This window comes from Pungitius pungitius, chromosome 13, assembly GCF_949316345.1.
Source record: "Pungitius pungitius chromosome 13, fPunPun2.1, whole genome shotgun sequence".
Taxonomy (NCBI): domain Eukaryota; kingdom Metazoa; phylum Chordata; class Actinopteri; order Perciformes; family Gasterosteidae; genus Pungitius; species Pungitius pungitius.
In genome coordinates, this window is record NC_084912.1 from 12583623 (window position 1) to 12604829 (window position 21207).

Genomic DNA, 21207 nt, shown 5'->3' on the forward strand with positions numbered 1-21207 from the left:
AAGAACCAACATCAGAGACCAATTAACATTTTACAGCAGGTTTTATTTTGAACATACTTTCATATACAAACCAGTGACTGAGAAAATGGCTCATTTGAAGCTGTACTCTACACGAACGACATCTTGATTGATTGGTTTTTCCACACTCGGGTAGTCTTGTCCTTCGTAAAGTGGATTTTGCTAGGACATTTCTCTTGTATGTGTTGGATGGTTTTATCTCGTTATTTCAAAGTAGTCCCATAGTATTGAACTAATTTCCTGCTAAACACTGGACTACTGTATATACCTGACCATGATACATCACATTGTAGTCGAGCATATCGGCACAGTTTGGGAAAACTACAAACAGTACAAGCCATTCAAGTCAAACAAGAGCAAACTGGCCAAAAGCAATTAGTTCATCCCAAAATGGACATCTAGAACCAAGTTTGAATTGTAATTAAATAACCAAGATGGTTTACTTTGGACACATATGCTTGTTAACTTATTACTAAGGTGTACAGTTACTTGAATTTAACAAACAGGCATTATATTTGATGGTCTGTATCACTATACCAGCTTTGCAGTGAAACGCACAAAATTGATTCCCAAACACACTTATCAAAAAGGAGCACTCAAACTCACGCTGCACAGTAAATTTTAAGACTGAATATATATTTTGTTTATTATAAGCATTTGTAATTTTACATCCAATGTTAAAATCAACAACATTGTCACAACCAGCTCCATTTGTCCCGTCCACTCCCTCTCTGTCCCCCAAAACAAGCTTGTTAAAAGAACATTTTCAAGACCTTTTTTTTTTTTTAAAGCAAAGGCACATTTGTCAATACGTGTTTTAAAAAGGAAAATAAAGGCAGGGCAGCAAACCGAGTCAGTCAGGGAAGCAGAGGAGAAGAAGTGAGGGGCTTCTACGACCGCTCCGGCGAGCCTTCAGACCCAACATTGCTGGAACAACACAACACAAAACCTGACTTGGAGTAAAAGGTCCGGACCTGGTTTGTCTCAGAGGGAGGGCCGAGGGCCGGAGGGATTGGGGATGAGCATGAAGTCACGGGGGGGGGGTGGGGGGAGGGGGAAGGCAGGAGACCGGCTTGACACCTCATTTCTCTCCGCAGCACGCTCTTTAACACTTGTCCTGAGCCTCCTAGCTACGGAGGTTAAGTACGTCTGGGGTGGGGGGGCAGCGGGGGGGGTGAGCGTGGGGGGGTAGTAAGGGGTGGGGCGCTGTGGCTGGTCACACCCAGGCCTGCCTGGATGCTAGATGGAGTCCCCTAGACTGGCCTCCCTGCCGACCCTCTGCGAGGCGAGTCACGCCCCTGTTTGAGGCTCGCGGCTACATAGTCACAGTCGGACAGGAACCCAGTGGGCTGTGAGAGGTGGGACTGGAACCACGCCTGACGGCCTCGCCCCTCCCGTGTCTCTATTGGTCCCTGATCATGGGTGAGCGGGGCTGCAGGGAGACACGCAGCGCCGCGTCATACAAACACTTTGGCGAGAGCGTCCGCCCCGGCGCTGGCGATGTAGCATTTCGACGGATGGAACGCCACATCGTGGATCGACTCCTCAAACTTCTTTCTGTGAGCCGTGAACTCCTGGATGCAAGTTTTACTATCCAGGTTCCACAGACGGATTGAGCAGTCATGACCTGCGGAGGACAAAACAGGTTTCTAGTGGTGGGGAGGCGAGGGGGACAGCAATTCATAAATGTGAACTTATGGTGATATCTTATAGTTCAACTGCTGAACCAGCAGGATGAACCAGTTTCACCTTAAACTGCAAAACTAGTCTTGCATGTTACCTCATCACTTAAAGTGAGATGTCAGAATAGCTTTACTTTATAAATAAATATAAATTGAAGTGGTTGTTTGTAGCACCAGTGTTCAGGATTATGATTTAAATGTAGATAAGGTAAATAATTAGCAGTGACATTGACCTTCACCCACTGCTTGAGAAACCCAATGAACTAATGTATAAAAGGCAAAACAGGAACAAAGCACAGGAAACACAAGAGGTACTTACTGCCTGACATGAGATAAAGTCCATTAGGGTCTACAGCTAAGCTTGTGACAGCATCCAGGTGAGCCACCATGGAGTGAATCAGCTTCCCACTGTTGTTGTCGAAGAACTTGATGTGCCGGTCCTCTTGTGCGGTGATGGTGATGGGGAGAGTCGGGTGGCTGAGGACCTTATTGATCTGACAGGGAGTGCCTGGTGCAAAACAATTTCAATGACATCATGAACGCCGCAATAAATGATCAGTGTGAATATTATTCCCTCAGTTATGTGTGTACATGTGTAGCATGTAAACAGTCAAACTAATATTTTAAACAGTGTGGTTCAACCTCTCCTGAGTGTCTTTTCACTTGATACAAGTACTTTATCCTTAAACACTTTATATTGTTTTGATGAGCACAGATGGGCACTGATCCCTGCTAGTAATCTTTGTAATCTTTGTGAATCAAACAAATATTAAAATATTAAACAAAAAAAACCTTGTGGATCAGTCTGCTAGTTATTGAACTTCCTACAGCTGCCACTAGATGCTACTCCTGAGCCATGTATATTTACAGACATAACATACCAGGCTCCACTCCAAGGTCATGACTGAATTTAATAAGTGTTATATGGGGTGTTTCTTATTACCATCATAAATAATATAAATCATAGAACATTTCACGGGTCTAATTGCTGCAAACTTACCCGGCTCCAAATTGGACTCGAGGCTGAGGACCAGCTGGCGAGTCTCCATGTTGAAGAGGCCAATCTGCCCGTTAGTGAAGGATGTGACCAGGTGGGCTGGATCACTGCTCACCAGGTCTACTGAGGAGGGAACTCCGAGCTCTTGTGCACAGGAAGATACATTTGTTAGCTTTTCAAGTAAGAAATAAAAACGCAAGCTGCAAGCTCAAAGTCCCTACTTTGGTCTTCGTTGAATACTGCGAGGGCGGGGGACGTGGTGTTGGCGTCCCACAGTCGCACGGTGCCGTCTCCCGAGCAGGAGAGGAGGCGCTGGTGTGCGCTGCTGTACACCAAACCCCAGACCGAGTCGGTGTGTCCGCACAAGGCTCCGCGCAGCATCGACGGGTCTGTTACAGAAAGTCAGTCAGCCACCGTGACCCCATCAAAAGACTCCGATTCAAACGAAAGGCATGGCGCCGTTACCGTAGGAGTCGTAGGGGTCGATGTTGGGATTGGGTGTGTTCCAGCACTGTATCGTCCCATCAACCCCTCCGCTGAAACACTGCTCTCCGGAGCTGCTCATCACCACACTCAGCACGGCCCCCCTGGGGTTTCATTTAAAATCAGTTAGCGAAACGTCTCCGCTTACGCAGGATCAATTTAAATTCATGTAAATTGTGTTTACCTGTGGGCTCGGAAAGTGTAGATTGGTTCCACATCTAAAGATGCACTCCTGTGGACAAAAAAATGTTTTTGTTAGTTAACACACAACCCAGCAAAGCCAGCTGAATGTGTGTCGATAATTGGATTTCTGAACTTCTTCTGCATACCCTGTAATACCCTCCACTAGAACATCACATTACTACAGACTGTGTGTGGGCTGCAGAAGGCAGTAAAACAGATGAACTGTCTTCCTTGAGGGATTGTAATCCACAACAGAACTTATCCCTCTAATGATGTTCACACTGCTGCCGCAGGAACAAAAGGGACTGAACCAAACACTAAAAATAGGCCAATCAGGAAGGAATTACATCTAATCAAGACAACAGTACATTCACACATCTGTCGATTGTCTTCGGGTTGTGTTTTATGGAGTCTAACTTGTGTTACGACTTTTCCTACTTTTTGGCAGGCGCCGTCTTCTGCAGGTTCCACATCTTGAGCGTGTGATCCTCTGAAGCAGTGACCAGGACGGGCTCCACAGGGTGAAAGGCCAGAGCTCGAATCCCATCAAAATGGCTCCGTAGTGTGAATTTGGGGTTCCATGTCTTTCTCATGGCATCCTTATTGTTGCCAATCTGAGGAAAAGACATCAACCGTGTGATGACATATAATCAGTGGTCCTCAAACGTGCCAAAGCTGCTCTTAGCGCTTACTGGGTTTAGGTTTTATTTGTCCGAGTAACAAAGTAAAAGATCAAACACTCACTGGTAGAAAATGTTGATCAAAGAGAAACTATCTAGAAATAGAAAATCTTCTCGCTCATAGTCTCGTTAACTTATGGAGGTCATAGTCATCAGTATTAAATGTTTCCCAGTTAAAACCTGGTGGAACAAAGAATGCCACAACCCATGCGATTGTGTTTTTACATCCATACGACTGACAAAAAACCCCAAAATGATATCTTTCCATGTTACACTTTCAAAGCAGCTTTCTGACACTGCCTTTAAAATAGCGGTTTAATACACGCTGGGCAAGTTCTCAGCATGTGATGTGACTCAGTAGACTTGCCGTGGATTAGAGGAGGAAGGTAGGACGTCTGCCTTTAACGGTAACTTGAACAGAAATAGTTTCTACTCCCCCCCCCCCCCCTGGAAAAACGGTCCCATGACACCTCTATCTATTCTGCCTCTTTCCTACTCACATCGTAGGCCAGACTGTCGGCCTCGTTGGCAACGGTGAGTCCAGCAAGCTCCCCGAGGCCCAGCTCGCTCTCCATGGCCTCGTCTGTGCCCATAATGAACGACTTCCCGGAGGTGGGCGGGAAGGTTAGTGCCTCAACTGGGGAAAGAACCAATGAATACATATGTGAACCACTGCTGCACACTTAGCCAGGGGTGAAGGGAATTTCTTAACAGAGTCCAACAAAGCTGATCGCTAAAAAACCGCTGGTGTTTTTGTTCGAGCACCTTCATCCGGACGGTTCCCATCGTGCTCGTTGAACCGGGCCGCGTTGGGCCGGGACTGGGGGGCGGACGGTGGAGGCTGCATGTGGGACACGTCCTCGGCGTCTCTCAAGTTGGCCAGCATGTCCTGCAGCTTGGACCGGTTGGGCCCTGTTTAACGAGTCAGGTCGACAGTTACCGAACTGACACAGTGATGGAGAACAGAGAGAAATCAAAGAGCCAAAAGTATGAAAACAATCAAGTATTTCATCCAAAAGCTGTGAGTACAAGCTTAAAAAGAAATTTAGGAAAAAAGCAGCACTGAAAGGGAAGAAAATTGATTAAATTATACTATGTAAAATAAGAGAAAATAAAAAAGTCCTTGTTAGATGAATCAAAGAAATAGGAAAAATGTAGAGAAATGTTTAACCATAAGTTTGGGCTGTATGTAAAAAGAGTGTTATCACATACAGCTTATTTAAGTGGGGTCTGAGTCCAGGAAAAGCCTTTACTGAACCAAGTATAGATATAAATGTAATGATCAAACATTTAAAATCAAGCGGCCCTTAACTTTTGTGCAACTAATAGCATAACATTGGCCCTTAATTACCAACCCTGACAGACCTCTATACAAATCTCCTCCACACACCTACGACGTGTACTGACAGTGTGAAGATAAATAAAAATGGACTTCTACTTAAACCAGAGGAGGAGAGATACTTTTTTATTTCTTTATTTTTTTACTGTATGCATTCTCATGATTCAAATCGGATTTGATGGATGCAGCGGTACTCCGAGCTGCAGTATTCAGCTGAGTCACTTCAGTGAGTCACTGGAAACCTTGTATTTGAAATTAATTCACTGGCAGCCAAATTCTGTAGTATCAACATGGCTGACAGATGAGGATGTAGATGGTGGTGATGATGATATTATGACCGGAGAAGAGAGAACGAGACTAACTCTCACTCAGATCTCTGCTGGCAGACAGTCTGCTGTGTGTATGAATCAAAACATTAAACAGGACAGAAAGACATGCACCAGCCATTGCAGTTTGAGTGGGTAAAATAAAAAGACAGATTTTGAATGAACAGTCGTACAGTCACCAGAAGACAAAGGAGACATTCAGTATGGAGGGAGAGAGAAAAGAACAGAGCCAATGCCTATGAAGAAGGCACAATAAGGAGCAGCTAAAGGAGATGAAGAAGAAGGGGGAAAAAAAGCCAAAAGGTTTTGGTTTTTAGTTTGAGGCCTTTTGGCTGAACTCAGGAAAGTGAGGCTCTACAGAGAGAGGAGGAGGAGGAGGAGGAGGGAGGCAGCGACGCCTGACGGGACTTACTCTTCACCCCCTTTTTCCCCTTGCGCTCCTTTCTGTACTGCTCCTTGAGTTTGGTTATCATGCCCGGGTCCACCTCCCAGGCCTCAGAAATGGGACCTTGCTCGTCCTTCTCTACACAGGGGGAACAAAACCAGGCCGAGAGGCTGTTGAGAAACTGCTCTGGCGGAGGCCCGAGTGGCCCGGCGAGCGAGACGAGACGCACAGGCCTCGGCCCATTACGTCTTTAAAAGCCCTCAGGAGAGTGGAGACTGGAGAGGAGGATCTTTGCGTTTAGCAGGCCACCAACGGCCCAGCGAATTTAGACTCATAACAATATCATTTGATCGTTGTATTATTTCTTTATAACTGGAAGAAGTGAAAGTGGTGGGAGGGAAGTTAACGTGGGGCATTTTTTTGAGCCATGACAAATCTAAATCATAAAATCCTCACACTTGAAATCTTTGTGATGATCAAATTGTTGTATACACATGGCTCAAATAAAAAAAAGAAACCTCAGCATGGCATCGGTCCCATTGCTTTTCTGGCTTTGCGTGTAAGGATAAGCGTGACTCAAAAGGGGATCGCGTTGATTTGACGACACACAGGAGTGAAAGAGACATTGTGGTCACAGGCTGGCTATGGGAACGCACAGTGGAGGAGATCACAAACTATGGGTTAGAACAAGGAAACATCCAAACATCATGACTTATGACCACAGCGTGATAAACGAATGATGAGCCCTCCATGAACAGTCACCAAACTGTGACGAGTCCAATTCAGAAGAGCAGGAAGACTACAGAACAAACAGCGTAACGTGTTTTCAGTCCCTCTAAAGGTCGGGACATTTCGTAGATCAATTAGAAGCGATGAGCGCTTGTCTCATGACTCACCCCAGTCTGTGCCGTCCCCGTTGCCTCTGGACTCCGGCGAGGTGTCCATCTCGTCAGGACTGGACAGGAAGTCAAAGCCCTTCAGGGCCTCCTCCGTGTCGGGATCTTCACTGGTGTCCATACTGGCCGGTGTTGACGAAGACGTGGGCTTCTTCCTCAGGATCTGCAGAACATAATGGAGGAATGTTATTAAAAGTTATTTTAAACTTTGAGCGAGTGCAGACTTTGCTCTTACTGTTCTGGATTCCACATTAGTCCGGTCTCTCCCATCGCTATCCTCGTCATCGTCTTCGTCGCTGAAATCAGCGGCTGCATTCTCAATGAACTTGAAGGCCTCCAGTACAGCGCTACTGTCGGAGAGCTCAGCTTTCCTGCGAAGTGGGGAAAGGTCAAATCCAGCTTTTAACTTAATATTGTAATTTTTTTGTGGCCGTTAGAAATTTTCAGTGAAAGTATGTGATTTGCTTTTCAATCTTGTTGGCAGTCATGTTCAGCAAAGTGAACCGTGTACGTCTGCAAGGATCTCCGGCTCTGCAGGCCGATGAAGTCAGATTTTGGAGTCATTATGAATCCTTCTGCATTTCTTGGCAAGACGTGCCCTTTCTAGGCTTCAGGTACTATGCGCCGTGAACAACAGGCTAGAATGACCTCAACTACTCAAGGTTAACTTCACCAGTATTGTCTTGGGGGGGGGGGGGGGCTTAACTGCACTGGATTCAGAGATTTGGCAGTCAATAAGAGGCTTAAAAGGGGAACACTTACCCTCTGGTGCCCAAGGCCTTTGTTGATGCGTCTGTCCCATTGACCAGAGGCTCAGTACTGGTCCGTTCTCCTGTCTTTCCGCCTCCGTCCCCGGCTAGTCCTAGCAGCGCTCGGACCCGCTGGGACTTTACATCTAAGATGGTGTCTGTGTAGCCCACCTCCTGCAGGTACCTGATAAAAGGTGATCAACTCATACCTTGCTGCAAATGGTCTAATCCAATGTTAAAAAGTGTAACTTGTTGTGTAAGGAATACATTTATGTATGTACAGTAGCGGGTGGTAGGGAGGACATATGGATGAGACGCTGCAGAGAGATGCAGACAAGTCTTTAAATAAACTCTTCTTAGCAAGAAGTTCATTTCCGACAAAGACTTGATTAGAGAGAGTCCAGTACTTGTTACGGGAAAGAGTGTCATGTGCTCTGGAAGAGCTACTCATCAAATATTACACCCACTCAGTGGGGAAAGCAGAATAATCTCGAGCAAATCGATCGTGGCGACTGTCTGAAAGTGAGGGGTGTCGTAGCACATGGTTGAACTGTCCCTTGACACGAAGAATAAATTGGCAGCCTCGTCGGCCGCCATGACAGAGCAGATGACGTGTGGGGCTGCCTGAGAGCGTCTGGGATGAGCGCAAAGTCGTCAATGACCTTTGCGGTCCACGGGAGGGAGCCTTTCCCCAGATTTTTCACGTAAGGTGAAATCCTATCAGGACTCTTGTGTTAGTCGACTGTTGCCGGTGTTTTCGGTTTCTGCGTTAAAGACCGTCGCTGGAGGGTAACGTGCAACTTACTGTCTGAGGAGCTGACGTCCTTGTTTCCAGGACAGCTGGTTGTTGAGCGATCCAGTAGACTCGTTCTCATTGGCCTCATCTGCCGGAGAAGAGGACACGAATCAGAGCTCCGCAAACAGCAAGGCCTCAGACGTTATTTACACTCCGTAAACACAACGTCACAGCATCCAGGCAACTACACACATGTAAAGAGCTTTGTGTCTTGCTACTCTTTAAAGTGTGCCATTGAAAAGACACTAATTTTATTGCACAAATAACAAAAAAAAAGTTCAACTGCTGTGCCGGATTTAAGCTCAAACCCATTCAACTCTTTGCTCATGTTTGTATTTGGACACAAGTTACATGTGCAATTTCAGTCTCAATGTTGACATCAGCCTGTAATCATTACCCAGTTAACATACACAACACTAGCAGTGAAGAAAAGAGAGGAGATCTAAAGCTCACTGGCAAGGATATGATGCAAAAACAGCACATCCGATACCTAATGACGCATACAGACATGCTCAAAATGGCGGATCTCTTCTCCAACTACTTCCAATGAGAAAAGCCCCAAGCGTGTGTGTGTCTGTGCACGCTGCAACCACAACATGTGTGTGATGCCGGTCAAAGCCCACTTTGATATCAGACGTCGGCACTTCACTCGCCTGTCAGCTTGGATTTTTGCAATTGGCCAGAGAGACGTGTTAATAAGATTTGGGGGTGTGTGTGTGTGTGTGTGTGTGTGAGGGTGTGTTAAGGAGGTTGATTTGGCTGAGCAGAGGGACGGCGCTTCCCCAAAAAGTGGGTCATGCCTAATTCAGGGGATTGAGGAGCGGGAAGGTGCAGCACCATACAAAACCACACCTCCTGCCCCTCTTCTCCCCGTCTTCCACCTAACGCCCCCCCTCACCCCCCCTCACCCCCATCAACACTTCAAGGGCTCGGGTTCTTTGAACAGCCCTCATGAATAGTGATGAGAAGAGGAAAAGTTACAATCTGACTTAATGATGGCAGAGGACCTGTACATGGGAGGGCCAGTTAAAGTACAATAATACAAGAGGGAAAGGCGGTGAAGCGACATCGGAACGATACAAAGGTAAAACTAGTTCCTGTGAGGGAAGTGGTCAGCACTAGAGAGGCAGAGCAACACTTGGGACATTTGAGTGGCTGAAGTAGTTGGAGCTAAAATCTACGTAGACCGCTGTGCACTTTTTTTACTTGCGTCTGGTGGTGTTTAGCAGGGAGTTTTATTTTTTTTCTGCCGAGTGTCTAAGATGAAGATGACATACAATCTCACCATAACGTCCATGAGTAGCTGTCCTGGAACTCATGGGATTTCTCATTTGTGGTGACATTGCTTTGTTGTTCATCTCACAGCCTGAACTACTTGCAATTACCCATTAACTTGCAAAAAACCCTCAACTATTTGCATTCCCAGAGGCAAGTGAAATTTTATAAATATTTATATTGTGAATCTTTATCGGAGATGAAAGTACGATTGTCTTTCTTTACATGTACTCTACAGTCAATCTGTGATACTCAGGCACGGTTTGCTCCGTACAACTGTAACAACAACAGGGGAGCGCTATTGTGAACAAGATTCAACATGAATGCAGCTTTCACACGAAGCATACATGAGACTCTCGTCACTTCAGGTATGTCAACTCAACAGTCAGTGATTTAGTGTGTGTGTGTGTGTGTGTGTGTGTGTGTGTGGGGGGGGGGGGCACTGCGGACTTACCGGACTCGTAGCTTGGAGGCTTCATGTCGCCCTGATTCAAGTCGGTCCCATATTTTAACTTGTGATACTTTGCTCTGGAATGAGAAATACAAAAGGAATAATATCAATCAGATAAAAAATGTGGGACAAAGTATTTATATATTTAAAATAAAAATCATAATGCATTTGCAAGCCCTCACAACAATGATAAAAAAAAGAAGTTGTCATGATTGATTTTTTGCTATGCGTAAATATTGTTAATTGTATTTACAGAGAAGACTGCAGAACAACAACAAATGGAGGCGTAGTGTATTTTGGGCATTTATCTCATAAAAAAAAGAACTGTTTATTATTCTTTTAGTCAATAGACAAATAACAATTACAATACCATCACCACTATTCCTTTCAAAGTTGATGCTCTTAAAAAAGGAAATTCATCCAAAAAACGAATAGAAAATGGATTACCTGAACGAGAAAAAAGCAATAACACTTTTATTTCTAGGAGAGCACTTGCAGCTTTTAGTTCACACCCCCCGCCACACTGCTCCAGAGGAAGCAACCCCCATCAATATCAAATTCATTTTAAATTGGGCACATCCGACATTCAGAAAGCCCTTTCTGATATTGCTTTCCGATACCCTCAGAGACATGACCTGTTGCTTAGCAACAGGGAAAAGTGGTAGTAATTCTGCGATAAGCGTTGCTCCCCAGGCAGAGACAGCAAGGATTTCACTGGAGAAAAGTAGATAAATATACAAAAACATTCAAAGACCAATTTCATACCTACAAACCAAATGATGATGTCCCTGGCGGAGCAGGAAAAAAAACCCCGAACTAAATTAAACTAACCCTTGAGCTGTCAAAGAGAGCACGAAAACACCTTGTTGTGTTAAGAGACTCAACAGTTTATATTAATACATCTGCCAACGACAGTTTCATGTGTTACCCATCGCACTTTGCACTTTTCTACTCGCATGCTCTACTCATCCAGCAAAGACTTCGCCCATTTACACCAAATCAACAAAACCGGAGTCTTCAGAGGGACACTTGTACCGGAAATGACACATGGAAGGGAATGGCCAATATGTGACCTACATCTCCAGGGGGTACGAATCATTTATTTTTGTCTCTTTCCCAGTTGGGGGATGTGGTTTAGAAAACTACGGGCTCAGTCGGTTACGAGCCCCTAAACAAAAGAGCTTGGTTTAACAGTGGTTATAAAATAATAACAGACTAAAAAAGGTAATTGTCATTTGTTTAGAATAACAACAGTAGGAAACCCAAAGAAACTCCTGCTTCCAGGATAATTAAGGTTCCTCGTGAAGGCCCCATTGATAGGTTGCCCTCAACAGAGATGTGAAAGAGAGCGAGACTGACAACTGTAAAGTGCACACACACAGCCGAGATAAAACCCATTTAACAGGTAAAAGATTAACCAGGATGTCAGTCTCTTGAATTGTAATGAATTTCTTTGATAATAAATCCACCATTCGTTTTAAGGTTCTCTCTCGAATAATCGGACGATTTCTTCTAGTTCTGCTGCTTCAGAGGCAATGACAAACCCGGGGGCTTAGTGGCGCATTAATAGAGACCACACCTCTGCAACAGGGTGCAGCCATGCGTCAAGGAGGAACGAAAAACAGCAAAGGGCATCACCACAGCTACCACGGGGACCTTTTGTGCGACGTTGACGGACTAATGCACACAAGGAGGAGAACAATCTCTTTCTTCTGGCTTACTGGAGAAGGAAAGCTGCGACTGGGACCTCGTCTCGGGGGGTGAGAGAATTTCTCCTAAGGCCCCCCCCCCATCCTCGAGCATCTGACAGCAAACAAAGCTTTCACGCCAACACATGCTCCTGTCCGGAGACATCACAGCAGCCGCGACTCAGGGAGTCTGGGGGGGAGGGGGAGGGACGAACTCGCTCTGACACTCACTCCATTACTGCTTCTGCTGACATCAGACTGGTGCGCATAGAATATAAACAAGAAAAAGCTGGAAAATGTTTTAAAAGTGGAGCAAACAACAATAAAAAAAGTAAGCGCTGGGTGCTGGGGATTGAAACAGTGACGAATCTCGTTTCACATTGTTCTCCTTTTGCAGGACGGCCACGGTATCTGTGCGTATTGTGGGCGGTCGCAGGCGGCAGCGGGTGGTGAGGAACTCACCTCTCCTGCTTCAGGGCGTATTCCAGCATTTTGATCCTCCTCACAAGGTCTTTCTTCAAGTTCTCCTGGCCTTTCCTCTCCCCCTGGAGGAAGGCGATCTGGGCCTGAAAACACAGAAATAGGACTGTCAGGTCACATCCTAAAGTAGTACAAGATTTTAAGTAGTGGCTTTTATAAATAGAGACAACTTTGCGGTGTGTTTTGAGCGTCTTGGATATGATCTAGTTAGAAACAAAGCCTCGACTTCAAACAACCTCCGTGAGGCAAGACTACTTCTGTCGAGACTGAAATAGGACGACGTCAAATCAATATGCGTGGAATGATGGGGGATAAAAGCCAACCTGTATCTTCTATTTTAAGGTAACCTACTCACTCCCCCACACGCTCCTCCCTCCTCTGAACTCCCTTCCCTCTGTACACCACCCGTCTCTTTTCAGTAACAGGCAGCAGCTGCTGACCCACTCGGTCTGAGTCAGCACTGCATTACGTTGAGTTGCTGTGCGCGCGCACACACACACACACACACGCACGCACGCACACACGCACGCACGCACACACACGCAATGAGAATTGTAGAGGCTGGCTCACAGAGGAGGCATGCAGTGCATGAGGTGCAAGCCAAAATATCTTGTTTTGCTATTTGGCGTTGGAATGGTGGAGAATTTCCATATTCAATTTGGTCGTTATTCTTGGTGTCCGTGATTTGATTTAGAATCAATATCGGTTTTCACATTCTCTATTCAGTAAAAGAGGACAGTATATTTTGGACTTTGCACCAGTGCTATGCGTTTTAAGCTTCTTTTTCTTCCGTTTTTTTATTTAAATAAACTTAAATTTAATTTGCTTGAAAAAATATGAAAATGTATAATCACAATACTAAGTAATGTTGCACAATAATGTAAACAACACATTAAATATATTTTATTCCTCTAAAAGCTTAAAATTTGTCTTACAGTGCATTGCATCATTGTGAGGTTGTCTTGCTGTCCATTAAGTCCATCCAGTATTTTAAGGGTTACAGGGAGATGAAGACTCTGGAGGCTGCTAAACTAAAGCGAACGTCTAAAGCTAAAGTTTGCACTGTCTGCAGAAAGGAGGACGAAAGCCCTGTTGTTTTGCCACCTCATCAGAATTGCACTCTGCATGAGAGTCCATGTCAGGTATCGACCACGAGAAACACAATGAGCAGAACAAGGTGGATGCAAGTGCACGCTGTAGTTAGAAGAAAATGTAATTAGAGTGCAATGGTAAAAGTTATTGTAATATTAAACTAATGGCAAATCAAAAATCTAAAACTGAGAAAGCAGATCCGTTGTACACAAGAGTGAAGAAAAGTCCCAAAAGAGATTTTCCTCCCGGTCTAAAAATGCCAGTAAAATATTGGGAACAATTTTGGGAAAAGAAAAAATTCTAATACCAACACTTGAACTTCTTAAATGGGAATGAATCCCTGCATGTCACTCGGCATGCAGGGGATGGTGCGAGTTTGAGTGGGCCGGATCACAGCTTCACACGGAGAGCAAGTAGCGCCGGTTCTGCCCGCAGTAATGAGTCACGACAGCACTTCCAATCTGCCTCGTATTAACAGCTCGTTGCCATCCACAGCTCTCCGCAGAGAGACTCATAACAACCGGCCTGCCGCGGTGCTCTCGGGATTCAGGCAGCGGGTTCTCTGCTTGACACCGTAAACAGCGCCGAGTTAAGCTGGCGCCGGTCACGTGCTAGAAGTCTGCATGTCGATGCCAACAGTTGATGCTCCTGAGGGGTGGATCAGCACGCACATCGCTCCAGGCCTGTGAGGTCTTCAGTTTCTTACTCGCCCCGTTTTATGTGCATTCCCCCTCAGCTGGATCTATACTAATGCATTAGAGGTGGATGTTAACAACGTTTAGGGTGCATGCACTTTAAGTCAAACCTTCTGTAGCGGGTATCATTCAGCATCGAAACAGACAGCAAGAAACAATGAGGTAGCTCCAAAGAAATGTCAAAGATGTCTCTGGTGAAGTTACAGTATATAGAGCAGGTTAGACAACTAATTAAAAAATTACAACCAAACTAGTGATTTGTAGTTGGGCTAAAAAACATTTTCAGATAGGTCAGTAATGAACAACTTGCTGGTATCCACCCCAAAAAGGTAGACTCCACAACGGGTGAGGAGGCATAAGGTATGAGGAAAGAATTGCATTTGGAAAACGATCACTGTGGATTGAGTGGGTGGCTCCTAAAATAACTAGCTCGAAAGGCAATCCAACCAAATATCAGTGGGGACCTCTGGCACGGCCCTGCAACCGTATCATAGGCACCTCAGCTGGAGAAGCTACTAAGTTATTTTCAGTGTCAATCAGTGAGTAAATAAACCACTGGAAAAGTGACGACATTTCTCCTATTACTATCAGGCCCACAGCAATAAAGCCCCACCTCAAGAATGACTTATTCAAAAACACACCTCGTTTATTGTGAAGCACTCACTGAGTAGTGTCAGAGACAAAGAGACAAAAGTGAGACGATCCCGTCTCACTGTGAATGAAACCGTAAACCTGCTATCAGCGATACAACGAGGGATCCTTCACTTCCTCTTCCACACGAATCACGGCGTGTGATAGAGAAGAGTGCATCTCTGTGGATCGCTCCGGCGGCCAGCATTAACCTTGGGAGGAATGCAGCGAGTCGCACACCAAGACACACAGGAAGCGTTTAATTTCCCAGCCTCACACTGGCTGCATTATTGGGCAAGTGGATAAGGGCTCCTTAGTCCGTCCGAGGGAGAGACACGGAGAACGAGGCATCCATCCAGAGCGCGGCGCTTTTCAGTGACAGGCAAAGGAGGCAGAAGAGAGGAACATAGGATCTAGACAACCAGGCTGGAGTCCTGGTGAGCAGAGGTCAGAAAGTTGCTCACAACACCGTCAGCTCAGCATGAAGTTTTTTGCCGGAGTACTGCCTTGCGAAAACGGCAATCAATGAAAAATGATGCTGCAGCGCAGGAAAAAACAATTGTGTGTCATTGTCCGAAGGCCTGAGTAACTACTTGTTGTTAAACAGATGTTAGAACCAGAGGTTATGGAGGGGACACAAGGCCATTGAACCTATTATTGTGGATACAGACTTACCTGGATATGGACATTGTTACGGGCTAATTTAGGTACACAGCCAAATATTTAGCTTTGTCTAGTTTTTTTTTTTTTCAATGTGGAAATGCTGCATATGAAAGCTTCCAACGTGTAGATTCAGTGAGCACACATCGTACAACGGATTACACAAACAGCAGCAACGTGAGGAAAAACATTCCACCAAATCCTGCACCTTCTTTTCAACTCAATTTTCAGTCAATAAATGTATGATGATTATAAATGATATCCTCCCCCCCAACCCTCTCCATTATAATCAGATTTGTGAATTCCAGACACGTTCTACGTCATCGACAAAGACATCTTTAACACAATGAGGCAGTTTAATCCAGACAGAGTGAATGCTGGGAAAAATCCATCTCTGCGGCAGGACTGCGCTCAGTCCATTTGTAAAAGAAATGCAGTGGAGAGTCATACAAATTTAGGGCGGGCGCACACACACACACACACACACACACGCATCGGAGTTACCCTCAGTTACTGCAAACCAATGAGTGCTGTGACGGCTGACCGATGACTGGCCAAGTGCATTCCTCACATGCCATTACACTAGTAGCAGCGAGGGAAAAAGCCAGAGAAACAACTGAGGCAAGACAGAGGTGCTTTAGATTCCTCTGACGTGTTTTCTAGTCGGATCAACATAACGTGTTCATGGCCAAAATGGCTCTATTCAAGTGCTTGAGAAACTAAATAGCCAAAGCAAAAACCGTTGTCAATTACAGCTGCGGATAGTTGTACTTATAACTTAAAAAAGGTTACATTTACACAGAAATACTAAATGTATGATCTTTAGAAGTAAATGTGAACGGAACCTCAGAGAACCTGATCGGGAGTTTGGTTTCATTTCAGCTCAGTGACCGTCTGATCTGAACGGCGTCAGGCTGTCACTTCTCTTGATGACCAGCGTTTCAAGGGGAGGGGTGGAGCCGTTACACGGCCGACGCACATCCAACAAACGCCGCTCACGGCCTACAGTGACAGAGACGGCTCACCTTCACAGAGACACATGTCTCGCCGCCGAGTTGCCGCCACAGCGCTACCTCACAGGGGGTGCAAACAAAAGGCAGTAGGTTGGGCCGGTCAAGGACGAGGGTGCAGCATCCCATGTAGCTGCATTAATATTAGATCAGCCCCAGAGCACAAGTGCACACGCTCACATACAGTATGTGCGGGCAAAGAGCTAAATCCTTCAACATCAGCATTTTCTCTGACAAACGGCTTGTGTGCTCCCCGCAGAACCACGTTGACGAAAACAACATTTACAGCAGCGTCGTGGTTTAGAGAGTAAAGACGCACTGCACAGCAAAAGCAAATACAACAAATTTAACATTTGGTCCAATGATCCAACCTTTAGAGGCAAAACACTTAAATTGTTGCCATTAAAATGTGGGAAAAACACATATAAGCCCCATTGAGAGAAGTAATTTGATCTTCTGAGAACACTAATTTACAACTCTGTTGGACTGGCAACCTCAAGTTTACTGTGAATGGGAAGAGGGGGGGCAGCTGCCCCGCACACCCACGTCGTGAGTGTGAATGGAGGAAGAGGACGATGGGGGGAATTACCGGGCCGCTCTCTGCACAGAGAAAGGCTCGGGTGAGAGTTCAGTCGGGAGAGGAGAGGGCAGCAGAGCTCAGATGGCCGCGCTTTAGTTAATCATCAAAGGTCCTTTCAGGCTCCACCACAGGACACGACACAAAACTACTCGCTACAGTAAATATTTGATATGCGCTACAATGTCTGCCTCTGTGGGGCTTCTGGGGAGTACCAGCGCGGTGAGAGAACCCGTGACCGAGAACCGAGAGGTTTCTTTGAGGTCTAAAGTCTTGTTATGCGAGAAAGGATGTAAGCTGCAAGAAAAGTCTAATTTGTGAAGCCTACAGTTTCTATGTTGTTATCGAAGAGCAACAACATGGAGAGACCATATACTTGGCGAGGAAGCATGTACTTAGGTTGTACCTCCCTACTCCGAGGGCGAGCGAAAATAACTGCAGCTCGGGGGGGGGCGGACAAGGTATCGGCGGAGGGACCACGGTGACACCCACAATGCCACGGTACGTGCATGTGTGTGTTGGCACACTGGCTCGGTTCTTTTCATCGCCGCACCGTTGAGCAAAATACGCCTCAGGCTTAAGTCAGTAGCAAAAAGAGTAAACATGAGATCATCACAGCAATAAATCAGCCAATGGAGGCAGGCTAATTGTAGGCTGTAGTCCTCACAACCTGATGAGAAGTAACAGAACAACGTGCCCCATCATAATCTCGCTCGTGTGAAAAGCCTTTCTCACCGGAGAAGATAAGTGGGTGCGCGTTTTGGGCCACCGTACACCCCGAGTCACCTTCAACCTTCTCCTGGTGTCAAGTTATGGCTGCTGACGGATACTTTTGGCACAGAGATATCCCATGGAGCAGGGATTTCCCCCTAACTGGAGTGCTGATGAAGCACTGCCTATCCCGTTCAGGGCGTAACTCGACTCAACCTCATCTGGCCTGGAAAAGATCTGTGCTAATCAGTATAGCAGGGAGGGGGGGGTGAGGGGGGTGTGACAATGAAATCAATGTTGCGATGTATGCTACCGTTCAAAAGCTTGGAATATGCCCTCAGAGGGATGTTGTGCAGTCTTTCAATGATGGCTATTTTAATGGAGATAAAAACAGTAGAACTCAAACACCAAATGTATTGTTTACATTTAAAATAGCTTTGACCTAAAATAGGATTTCAAAATCCATTTAGCCACCATCCCAATAGTGTTGCATGACCGGAGGAACACAAAATACGTCTAATTCTATTTTTCTTTCCAGTTCAGAAAAGTATAAGTGATCCTTGATCATTATGGAACCTCTACGGTGCAATTGGGCCTCTTATAGTCTCTGTGATCATTCTCTGTTTGTGTCCTCTGCGGTTCACTTGAAGAGGTTTAACCTATGATTATCAGTCCACAGTATGTTGATCTGATCGTGCTAACCTTGGACTAACACTCTATTCCCACATTGAAGAAGAAAGAATGAATTGATAAATACGACAATGGAATAATTATTAGTTGTATCTGTAGTTGTTCTCATTACCATATCAAACTAGGGACTCACTGAATTATAAACTCACTCGCTACAAGCAAATCAACCTCATCAAGTTAATCAATTGATTAGCAATAATCTCTCAATTTGAGTTTAATCATGAATGACAGCAGCCTTATACAATTAGAAACATCAGAAGTCAAACATGTAGAGTAGAGCTAAAACAACCAATCACCTTCATTTTTAACTTGATTAATTCATTGTGTGAAAAACAAAACAGTGAAATATGTTTGTTTGGCAAAGCCCAAGACGACTTCCACGTCCAGTACCGTCTCGTGCGGCTCTGCAGAGAGGAGCGGCTCGGGCATGACCTAACAGGCTGGATGGACAACATTCCTACAAGCCCTGGTTTGAGCCTTCCTCCCCAGCAGCCATGCGAGACACAGCTTCAACTGTCTCCCACTCAATGTGCATTTGACCAACAACCACAAGAGCATCCTGGGAGGAGAATATTCAGTGGGTTGTATATACACATTCTAAATGCTCTTAACTCTGAAACCTTGTAAGTAGCCTTTTCTTCAAACATGCAAGATAACAGCTTGGATCACGTGATTAAAAGTGTGTGGACGTGATGATGAGAAGCAGCATGTTGCAGAAGGATGAAGTGGACCGAAAAGAACATACGGTACAGTGGACGCTGCTCAATTAAGGCTCTATGCTCACCACAACTTTTCAATATTCATACGAGTATTCAGGTTCAGCCAAATTACTTTGTATCTCTTCCTCCTCCCTGTGGTCCCTTCATGCAAGATGAATCCAGCAAGACCTTTTATGAGTTAAAGTGCTGTAAATGTTTGCAATATGGAGACAACACTCAAGGACACGACAAGGTTACATAAGTGATACCGCGGTAACTAAACACAGCTCACTAAATAAAAGAAATCATTCTGATAGATATTGTGCAAAGGACGGTCTAGAAAACACACTACACTGTGAGGTGCAACAGAAACAAGAACTCAAAATCGAGCGCCCGCGCCGTTTTGCCCGCCACAAACAAACCACCCAATAAACCATTTAGCAACCTCACTGTGCTTTGCCGCAGTTGCTGCTGCTTGGCTCAAAAGCTTGCTTCACATGGCAGCAGACAGGAAGCGTAATACACGGGCCGGATGAGTCAATCCCCTGATACACTGAGCAGGGTATACGTCACCAATCTCAAAACAAAACAGTGCCCCCCCCCCCCTCCCATCTCTTTGTTAGTTTAGGTCAGTCTGCCGGTCAGTGTTGGCTCATCTGTGTTCCTATCATTATGACTCCATCACACAACTGGGTCAAAACAAGGGAAAGAAAATGAACAAACGTTCCTTCCAAACGATGGGCATGGAGGCTGATAATGAAACAGTAATAATTCACAACACATGCTGGAGAGGAATGGTTTGGCCCGTGGTGTCAAAAGTAATTTCCCCTACTGTGGCTAGTCAAAAAAACGTGTAGGTAGTATAAAAGTGAATTTATAGCCAATCTTCTATCTATGTCAGGACTTCAGAGAGGTGCAACACAAGGAGCTAACAAGGACTAAAAGATGTCTGGGAGAACAAAAAAAAACACGTTTATTTAATCTCATGCAAGAAAAATGCACTATTTTAAAGAGTGCTCCAATTAAAAACCGAGGCAGCATCAAGACAGACAGCTTAAGATCGGATTCAACCACAAGACACGACGAGTGTTTGTTAGCGGTACGTGTGCATCAAACTAATAACGTTACCTTTTCCCACATGTCCCCCTTTAAGCTCAAGCTGCAATGAAAACCAAAGGCGGGTGAAATAAAAGTAAAAATTGAGTAGGCAAGTTGCCGTGTTTTTTTTTTGTTTTTTTTAACACAACGTCTTCATCATTTACGTCACGCGTTCATGGAGGACTGTTAGCGGTTAGTGATACACTGTATAGTGATACAGTTAGGCTGTATCCTAACGTTACTCTATCGCCTGTCCTCCTGCTCCTAAAGGAAGAAAGCAAGTGGTCGGTTCAGTCAGTGAAGACGTCGCCAACAGTCGTCGTGCAGGTGGGGGGGGGGGGGGGGGGGCGCTGCAGCTCCTTTAGCTGCTATGCTAAAGCTAACCAGCTAGCCTAGTAACCAATCAAACTGACACTCAACGCGATTTACCAGAAGGAAGAGACCCCGGGCTCCGGTAGCGCCACTGATATATGACCGTGTGTACATGAAATACGTTGGTTCTCACCTGTAATTCGGCCCGTTCCACCTCCCATTGTGCTCTCTCTACTTCGAAACGGGCCCATTCGTGCTGCAGGAAGTGCAAGATCCCCGGGATACTGTACTGCGCTCTAGCCGCCTCCCCGGCGTCGCCGTCGGGCAGCGGTCCTTTTCCCCCGCCGGGCAAAACAGAGTTGTTGTTGTTGTTGAAGAACACGCCGGGCCCCGCCTGTTCGTCCATGGCCGGGCTCGGTGTAAAGGTCTATCCGTCGTCTCGCTGATTTGAGGTGCTCGATGTCAACGGAAGGGCAGAAGCCTATCGCCTGCGCTTCGTCTCCTCGGCTCAGGGGAATGAACTCGCTCTCTGACAGCTAGCTGTCATAGTATGACGTCAGTCACAACGGCCACGCCCACAGCGTGTTGGATTGGTACGCTCGATTC

The 21207-nt window shown here is 45.6% G+C and overlaps 1 protein-coding gene across 2 annotated transcripts; it reads right to left on the minus strand.

The window, feature by feature from the left end:
• Positions 1-22: 22 nt before the first annotated feature.
• LOC119214209 (striatin-like) lies at positions 23-21148 on the minus strand. Of its 2 annotated transcripts, XM_037465819.2 has the most exons (17): positions 20795-21148; positions 12411-12514; positions 10264-10337; positions 8544-8622; positions 7752-7922; positions 7225-7360; positions 6990-7152; positions 6121-6231; positions 4809-4955; positions 4544-4680; positions 3802-3977; positions 3365-3412; positions 3163-3284; positions 2919-3086; positions 2701-2841; positions 2020-2208; positions 23-1645 (listed from the first exon to the last, which is right to left on the minus strand). In XM_037465819.2, the coding sequence occupies exons 1-17, from the start codon at positions 21005-21007 to the stop codon at positions 1476-1478; spliced, it is 2349 nt and encodes a 782-aa protein (XP_037321716.1). In that variant the 5' UTR covers positions 21008-21148; the 3' UTR covers positions 23-1475. The 2 variants fall into 2 exon arrangements, with proteins under 2 accessions (XP_037321716.1, XP_037321717.1); XM_037465820.2 differs by lacking the exon at positions 6121-6231.
• Between the last annotated feature and the right edge of the window lie 59 nt (positions 21149-21207).